The 9,452-nt window shown below is 40.6% G+C and overlaps 1 protein-coding gene across 2 annotated transcripts; it reads right to left on the reverse strand.

Annotated features, from left to right (window-relative positions):
* Positions 1 to 699: 699 nt before the first annotated feature.
* LOC120371778 (G-protein coupled receptor 55-like) lies at positions 700 to 9,246 on the reverse strand. 2 transcript variants are annotated; one of them, XM_039488007.1, is made up of 3 exons: positions 9,149 to 9,246; positions 2,658 to 2,903; positions 700 to 2,048 (listed from the first exon to the last, which is right to left on the reverse strand). In XM_039488007.1, the coding sequence occupies exon 3, from the start codon at positions 2,035 to 2,037 to the stop codon at positions 1,141 to 1,143; it is 897 nt and encodes a 298-aa protein (XP_039343941.1). In that variant the 5' UTR covers positions 2,038 to 2,048; positions 2,658 to 2,903; positions 9,149 to 9,246; the 3' UTR covers positions 700 to 1,140. The 2 variants fall into 2 exon arrangements, with proteins under 2 accessions (XP_039343941.1, XP_039343942.1); XM_039488008.1 differs by lacking the exon at positions 9,149 to 9,246 and having other exon boundaries at positions 700 to 1,815; positions 2,658 to 3,165.
* Positions 9,247 to 9,452: the final 206 nt, after the last annotated feature.

Raw genomic sequence — 9,452 nt, forward strand, 5'->3', positions numbered from 1 at the left:
CTTTAGATATACAGCTCCCATTCATTTAAATAGTGATCATGTGTCTAAATCCCCTGAGTGGCTTTGAAATTCTCTTTTAGCAGCCTTACAGCATATATTCTAGGTCTCCAATTCAATATAGGCAAGGTCTGTAGAGACGGAAAGCTGTTACAAAACACAGGCTGGATTTGAAAGGCAGATCTTTAGGAAATGGTGAAAATTGTTACCAAACATCAGCCCATGTGAAATGGAATTGGTGGTCTCATTTCCAAATGGGCACATGTGCACATCCCCAAAAAGCATGGGCTTGATTCAGCCCAGGGGTATGCAGGTTTCTATTAGCAAACCCTAGCAGTGTAGCTCTTTGGTGGGGAAATGGTGCCCACAATCCTGCTCCACCGTGAGTGACTGTAAAGCAAAGAAGGGGCATGTCCAAGACATACTGGTTCAAAACAACCTCAACCCACAATGCTAATATGGAGCTCTGGATGCAAATATAGGGTCAGATTATGCAACCCTCATTCATGCTGAGAAGTACTTTACTCATTGAGGAGTTCCACTTAAGTCACTGTGATTACTTGCAAACTAAGTCAACATGAGTAAAGCTGGCAGAGACAGGGCCTCACTCTGTGCCTGCCGTGTGGCTAGGCAGAGTATCTCTGGCTCCAGGGCTGTCAGACCCACACAAACACTTTTCAAGAAAACAAGAGACACCACTCATGATTGGGATTTGTGTCACCATTTATAGGAAATAGTTCAATTCTTATTTTTTACAAACCTTAAGACAAAACAAGATGCAAAAAGAACAATTAAGGAGGTGGTTCTTAGTTCAGGTTTCACTGTATATATATTTTCAAATAAATTCCACCTTGAATGTCTACAATTAGGCACCTACATTAACTGAGCCTGCACAGTTCCTATTGAAGTAGCTCTTCAGTAGGCAACACTTTCCGGTAACCATTTGGTGTTCAAGTAGTTATGTTTGACTGTTAGAACTACTTTCATTTGGCAATTGAATTTTGCTGGTCCTTTGGATGGTGGCTTAAGAGAGAGTTCAGTGAGCATTAGATGAAAACAATCTTTAAAATTAGCTAGAAGTGGTCAGTTTTCAAAAGCTTTCCCCTTCTGCTCCAAGAATAGGTGAGACTTACAGCACTTTGATTAACTACTGTTGGTTGTTTTCTGAGTCTCCTGAGGTGGGGATTTCAAAAACTCCTTAAGGACAAAATAATAGCAAATTGCATCCAGGCAGCAGTTGAGGTTAGCCCAGCAGAGGCTGATCTGAACAAAAGAGCGTATTATTGGCTGATGATTGCTCATGATGACATCTGTTTTAACCAAATAATACAAGAGGAATGCCACATGGAAAGGGGTGAAACAGACAACAAATGTGACGAGGTTTGCTATGACTATCTTCACTGATTTACTTGTGTCAGTAAGGGGATCATCTGGCTTTCTGCTCCGTTTCAAGCATATGATGATCTGAGCTGTGCAGAAGATCATTGCTGTCACGCTGCCAAGAAACACAGTCTCCAAGGTGACAAGCACACCTGGGTTTTCCCATATTTTATCAGAGAAGCCATGGAAGCACGTAGTGTGTGCGCTATCATGGAATTGGTAAGTAAAGGAAGTTCCAGCCCAGACACCCAAGCAGACAATGGAACAGACCATAGCAGCTTTCTTGGTGGATCTCAGGGAAACGGCTAAGAATGGATGTCGGATGGTAATATATCTGTCCACACATATACACATGGAGATGAGAATACTCCCATACATGTTCACAAAGTAAAGGCTTTCCAGGAATGAACAGAATGCAGATCCCAAGTTCCACTCGCCCTGGGAGCCAAAGGAAATTATTTTAAAAGGGAGGGTAAACAGCAGCAAGGTATCCAGAGTAATAAGTGACACCAGGTAGATTGTTGATTCTGTCAGCTTCCTGATCTTACAAAAGACAAACCACAAAGCCATCATATTGAACAGCAATCCCAGGACAAATGTGGGAATGTAGACGATTATCTGGAACAGCTGCACATAAGTTTCGACAGAGCTATTTGCCATATCTTGTTTTACTGAAAAATAAGGAAACATACTCATGTTCACATTGAAGAAGTCAGATTATAGGTTTTAGAGCCTGATCCAAAGCCCCTTGAGATAAGTGGAAAGATTCCAATTGACTTCAGTGAGCTTTGAATCAGACCCTTAATGAACATCATTTTGTTTTAAATATGGGGACCGCTGAGCATCTTACTCAGTGCTAGATCATACCGTGTAGGCCCAATCCTGAATGGCGTGGATCTATACTACCACAGGCAAAGCTTGAGGACAGATTGTGTCTTGGGGAAGCACAGACTCCTGGAGTTCAGTGGTGTGCAAGCTCCTCCACCCTTAAAGATGGTGCCTCCTGTTGTCCCTGTGTGCTTAGTTAACTTTGTAATTTGGTGTAGATGGGGTCAAGTCCTTGACCCCACCAACCCTTTGGAGTGATGCAAGACTGTTGGGGGTGATTGGAGAACTCTCCCTGCATTCCCCAGATTCAGGGATTGCAACTGTGACTAATCCTTGCACTAATCCTGAGAGAAATGGTCAGATTTCAAGTGGGATAGTTTAGGTTGATGTTAACAACTCAGAAGCAAAATAAGAAATAAGAACATGTGTTTTCAGCCACATGTTAGACTTACCATAGGCTATTTATTACTCTCCGTATACGCAGTCCAAGCTCCCAGGTGGAGACAGTGACTGTGTAGCAGATCCTTTCTCAACAAACAGGGTGTTAGGAACCACATAGGACTCTAAACACGGAGCTGCGGTGGTGAAATATTCCACTGTTCCTTGGTGAATTGAGACTCCAGTTTGATTCAACGCTTCCAGACTCTTCTGAAAAAAGAGCTCTTGTTTGTCTCTGCAATTCCGGTCTCCTGCAGAAGCTGTTGTAAAAGCAAATGTGCAATAAGTTCCTGTCCTTTCTCCGGTCATTCAAAACAACCATTTCCTCTAACAAACCATTTTTATTAGCTCTGTGCCACTGCTTGACAAATATATGCGACTTCAATATCGTCAAATGCTACCCAGAGATTGCTGCTACCTCCCTGCGATGCACTTCCAGTAGGACTTTGAGTTCAACACATTTTCATTTCAGTGTCACCAATGTATTGTAAATTAAACTGTTCCTGTATTTCAGACTAAGTTACTTCCCCAGCATCTCACATGACACAGCACCACAACATGGTTGGATAGAGATTAAGATCAGCACAGAGGACATTTACTTTGTTACACGCAATTTATTTTATTAGCCTCTAGCAATTGCAGCTGGATTGGAAAGTGGAGAGGATGCTTGCAATTTACCCCTTCAAGAAGACATTATAAGGTGATCTAAACTACTGTGTAAATCAGTAATCAAGATTAACTTAGAACTGAACAGCAGCACCTAAAACATATCTTAGGTAATTAGTAAATGTGTTTACTAGCAGGGTTGTGTGTATGCAATGCATCATTCCTATAATAATATTGAATGAAAATCAGAGGTATTCAGCCCCCCAGCGTGCCCTACTTAATTCCCACTGAAACATGCATAGACCTTATACTGTCTCCCTGCACAGAGGGGCATTTCACCCAAGCTGCTTAAAGACACTATCCATTGTTTTGCAGAAGATATGCTGGGCTAGCTTTTCAAAAGAAGTTTGCATATAAGGGAATATTAGGTTGTGAGCTCTTTTGGAAATCTGCTCCATAGACTCTATGGAAAATGGAGCTAGGTAAAATAGATGATAGAATATTTATGACATTCGTCAACCGTTGGTTTGGCTCATTTTCACATCCTTGAAATATTTTGTGACAATTTTGATGATCTGCTATTATGTATTTTATTGATTGCAAATTGGCTTTTGTGCTAGCAGGAGAATTTAATGCAGAAATGCTATGACATCCTCTATGTTAGAATTACCATGAAATGCTGTTTCCTTCTGTGAGGAGCCCAATATGTGCAATAGCTATGTCCTCAGCATGTACATCAACTATCCGGTCCCCACCCTTTAGCCTCAAAGGGTGTTCCCTTCCTCAGTATTCGATTAGCTACTTGCTGAGGCATATTAGCCATAAATTTCAAGTACAGCTCCCTGTAGCTTGCTCCAGGCAGAACAGCTGGGTGGAAAAGAAGCCCAATGATGATAATTATTCTGATGGTAAATCTAAAGCTAAGATCATGCTGATAAGTTTCCATGGTTCCACTGTCTATGAAGTCTCCCTTGCTTATAGAAGAAGGATCAGGAAATGTCCCTTAATTTCTTGAATGCTTTGGGATCCTGCAGGATGAAAAAAACTATGGAGCAGGTTCTGACACCCATACTAGGATTGAGTTACACTTTTCTCCATGTATAGTCCTATTGATTTGAATGGGAAGTGAGGATGTAAAAAACTGGCCCTATTTAAAAGTAAAGTCCATCTTGCACCTGTCGCACTAGATGGTGATCTCAGAAACATTGTTGTAAATCCTGAGCAGGCCTGATTCTGTTTTCACTTATGTCTTTGTAAATCAAGAACTCCATTATGCTCACTAGAGAAAGCAAAAGGAGAGTCTGGCCCAATTACTCTGAATTTACTGAAATCAGAATGTCTCACCCTGAACAGCTGAGTTGGATTGTCTCAAGATGATTATAATTTGGTAAAGGGCAATGAAATGAGTTTGCTAACTTGTGTGACAGATAATCAATACATAAGGTAGATTTAGTGTATGGAAAATTTTTGTATTGACTTGTTTGTTTAGGCTTTGGTAATACTAAACCTCCCTAAGGAGCCTAAAATTTATTTTCCCCACTGGGTTGTGTATGTTGCTAGTTGACACCATTGAATCCAGGTGTATTTTGGCCATGCATCTCTGAATGGTATGGAAGTTCCTTTCAGACACTGGTGCCTGCACTCCTTTGACTTGTCTTTCAAATGTCATTTCCATGTTTTTGTTTCTGATTTTATTAATAAAACTAGGTTATAGCCAACTGTTAAACAACAGTGCAGATGTATATGAAAAGGAGATGTTAATGGGGAATTGATGAGTGAGGGCCCTGAGAGAGGTATAGATTGGGTCTGGGATTTTCTAAGATGTCTAGGGGCTTTAGATATACAGCTCCCATTCATTTAAATGGTGATCATGTGTCTAAATCCCCTGGGTGGCTTTGAAATTCTCTTTTAGCAGCCTTACAGCATATATTCTAGGTCTCCAATTCAATATAGGCAAGGTCTGTAGAGATAGAAAGCTGTTACAAAACACAGGCTGGATTTGAAAGGCAGATCTTTAGGAAATGGTGAAAATTGTTACCAAACATCAGCCCATGTGAAATGGAATTGGTGGTCTCATTTCCAAATGGGCACATGTGCACATCCCCAAAAAGCATGGGCTTGATTCAGCCCAGGGGTATGCAGGTTTCTATTAGCAAACCCTAGCAGTGTAGCTCTTTGGTGGGGAAATGGTGCCCACAATCCTGCTCCACAGTGAAGGGAAGCCCAAGACATGCTGGTTCAGAACAATCTCAACCCACAAAGCTAATATGGAGCTCTGGATGCAAATATAGGGTCAGATTATGCAACCCTCATTCAAGCTGAGAAGTACTTTACTCATTGAGGAGTTCCACTTAACTCAATATGATTATTTGCAAACTAAGTCAACGTGAGTAAAGCTGGCAGAGACAGGGCCTGACTCTGTGCCTGCCACGTGGGTAGGCAGAGGATCTCTGGCTCCAGGGCTGTCAGCGTGGAACCTTTGCTGACACTAAACCCACACAAACACTTTTCAAGAAAACAAGAGACACCACTCATGGTTGGGATTTGTGTCACCATTTATAGGAAATAGTTTCAATTCTTATTTTTTACAAACCTTAAGTCAAAACATGATGCAAAAAGAACAATTAAGGAGGTGGTTCTTAGTTCAGGTTTCACTGTATTTATATTTTCAAATTAAAAAATTCCACCTTGAGTGTCTACAATTTAAGACACCTACATTAACTGAGCCCCCATAGTTCCTATTGAAGTAGCTCTTCAGTAGGCAACAGTTTCTGGTAACCATTTGGTTTTCAAATACAGTTATTTTTGACTGTTAGTTAGAACTACTTTTATTTGGCAATTGATTTTTGCTGGTCCTTTGGACAGTGGCTTAAGAGAGAGTTCAATGAGCATCAGATGAAAACAATCTTCAAAATTAGCTAGAAGTGGTCAGTTTTCAAGAGCTTTCCCCTTCTGCTCCAAGAATGAGTGAGACTTGCAGCACTTTGATTAACTACTGTTGGTTATCTCCTCGCTCTCCTGAGGTGGGGATTTCAAAAACTCCTTAAGCACAAAATAATAGCAAATTGCATCCAGACAGCAGTTGAGGTTAGCCCAGCAGAGGCTGATCTGAACAAAAGAGCGTATTATTGGCTGATGATTGCTCATGATGATGTCTGTTTTAACCAAATAATACAAGAGGAATGCCACATGGAAAGGGGTGAAACAGACGACAAACGTGGTGAGGTTTCCCACGACTATCTTCACTGATTTACTTGTGTCAGTAAGGGGATCATCTGGCTTTCTGCTCCGTTTCAAGCATATGATTATCTGAGCTGTGCAGAAGATCATTGCTGTCACGCTGCCAAAAAACACAGTCTCCAAGGTGACAAGCACACCTGGGTTTTCCCATATTTTATTAGAGAAGCCATGGAAGCACGTAGTGTGTGTGCTATCATGGAATTGGTAAGTAAAGGAAGTTCCAGCCCAGACACCCAAGCAGACAATGGAACAGACCATAGCAGCTTTCTTGGTGGATCTCAGGGAAACGGCTAAGAATGGATGTTGGATGGCGATATATCTGTCCACACATATACACATGGAGATGAGAATACTCCCATACATGTTCACAAAGTAAAGGCTTTCCAGGAATGAACAGAATGCAGATCCCAAGTTCCACTCGCCCTGGGAGCCAAAGGAAATTATTTTAAAAGGGAGGGTAAACAGCAGCAAGGTATCCAGAGTAATAAGTGACACCAGGTAGATTGTTGATTCTGCCAGCTTCCTGATCTTACAAAAGACAAACCACAAAGCCATCATATTGAACAGCAATCCCAGGACAAATGTGGGAATGTAGACGGTTATCTGGAACAGCTGCACATAAGTTTCGACAGAGCTATTTGCCATATCTCGTTTTACTGAAAAATAAGGAAACATATTCATGTTCACATTGAAGGGGTAAGATTATAGGTTTTAGAGCCTGATCCTGGTGAACTGAGATTCCAGTTTCATTCAACACTCCCAGACTCTTCTGAAAAAAGAGCTCTTGTTTGCCTCTGCAATTCCAGTCTCCTGCAGAATAATAATAATTGTAAATGCAAACGTGTAATAACTCCCTGTCCTTTCTCCAGTCATTCAAAACAATAATTTCCTCTAACAAACCCATTTATTAGCTCTGTGCCACTGCTTGACAAAGGTATGCAACTTCAGTATCATCAAATGCTACCCAGAGATTACTGCTACCTCCAACCAATGCACTACCAGTATGACTTACTGAGTTCAACACACTTTCATTTCAGTGTCACCGATGTATTATAAATTAAGCTGTTCTTGTATTTCAGACCAAGTTACTTCCCAGCATCTTACATGACAGAGCACCACAACATGGTTGGATAGAGATTAAGAACAGCACAGAGGACATTTACTTTGTTACACACAATTTGTTTTATGAGCCTCTAGCAATTGCAGCTGGATTGGAAAGTGAAGAGGATGCTTGCAATTTACCCCTTCAAGAAAACATTATGAGGTGACATAAACTACTGTGTAAATCAGTAATCAAGATTAATTTGGAACTGAACAGCAGCACCTAAAACATATCTTAGGTAATTAGTAAATGTGTTACTAGCAGGGTTGTGTGTATGCAATGCATCATTCCTATAATAATATTATTGAGTGAAATTCAGAGGCATTCAGCCACCCAGCATGCCCTACTTAATTCCCACTGAAACATGCATAGACCTTATACTGTCTCTCTTCACAGAGGAGCATTTCACCCAAGCTCAGGACTGCCCGGGGGGCGGGGCAAGTGGGGCAATTTGCCCCAGGCCCCACAGGAGCCCCCCACGAGAATATAGTGTTCTATAGTATTGCAATTTTTTTTTATGGAAGAGGTCCCCAAAATTGCTTTGCCCCAGGCCGCCTGAATCCTTTTGGTGGCCCTGCCCAAGCTGCTTAAAGACACTATCCATTGTTTTGCAGAAGATATGCTGGGCTAGCTTTTCAAAAGAAGTTTGCATATAAGGGAATATTAGGTTATGAGCTCTTTTGAAAATCTGGTCCATAGACTCTATAGAAAATGGAGCTGGGTAAAATGGATGATAGAATTTTTATGACATTCTTCAACCGTTGGTTTGGCTCATTTTCACATCCTTGAAATATTTTGTGACAATGTGATGTTCTGCCATTATGTGTTTTATTGATTGCATATTGGCTTTTGTGGTAGCAGGAGGATTTAATTTAATTCTGAGATCATTGTGGGATAGCTTGTGATACCCTCGCCCACACTGAGAAGTACTTTACTGTGCCATTGACTACTTGAGAAGTAAATTACTAGTTTATATGAATAAGGGTATCACAAGCTAGTCCTATGCAATATTCAATACTGCTGCCAACTGAAAAATGTCAATAGTCATTATTACTTAGTTTCTTCGAGGCAGGCACTTGAATCTATTTAGTACTTGCAAGAAACTTTACACTGGGATTCTCAGAGATGAAAAGCATTAGCTAATGAATTATTCTGAAGTAATGAACATTGATGGAGCCCTTTACCCAGCTGACTCTACAGCTAATGAATATTTTTCATTAGCTACAGCGTCTGGGAAATCCTGGAGTGGAGGTCTATGTCTATGCTAAATAAGATTCTTGTCTCTACCCTAGACCTACCTAGAGAAAATCCAGCTATTTTACGAAGGGATTTCACACCAATATCTGGTATATGTTTCACAGACAGAAAATATGTTAAAATAAATGGCAAAAGAACAACTCCATTCATTCCTGAAAAGATATCCCTTCACACTATGATGAAAGCAAAAATAGTTAGTCTATTTAATTTGCAGATGTAGTAGCAAAAGAAGGTTATTAGACATAAAAACAGTTTTTACTACAAGCTTAGAGTATAATATACTGCATTCTATTACCTTACCTCTTGTTACCTCTGAAAGAGGTCATTAACTTGTCCCCTTTGAACTGGTAGATTTCTCTCTGGTTTAAGCAGCGGGTGTTAACTGCATACAGAATAACTTCCAGTCTACAAACCAGAGGCAATTGTGTTCTGCTTTTCAGCTTCTGATTATGTATTTCCGTTTTAACACTGCTTTTAGTAATAGCCTTTCACCTACACACATGAGCACGTACGAACACTCACGTATAAACTGAAAAAGTTAACTCCTTTATGCTTGCTGGGTCAGTGTCTCTGTGAGTCTCTTACAGTAAATGAGATTCCACTG

Source organism: Mauremys reevesii, linkage group 9 (assembly GCF_016161935.1).
Source record: "Mauremys reevesii isolate NIE-2019 linkage group 9, ASM1616193v1, whole genome shotgun sequence".
Lineage (NCBI taxonomy): Eukaryota > Metazoa > Chordata > Testudines > Geoemydidae > Mauremys > Mauremys reevesii.

Excerpts from the sequence above, each read along its gene's own strand:
- LOC120371778 (XM_039488007.1), bottom strand. The coding sequence starts at position 2,037 with ATGGCAAATAGCTCTGTCGAAACTTATGTGCAGCTGTTCCAGATAATC.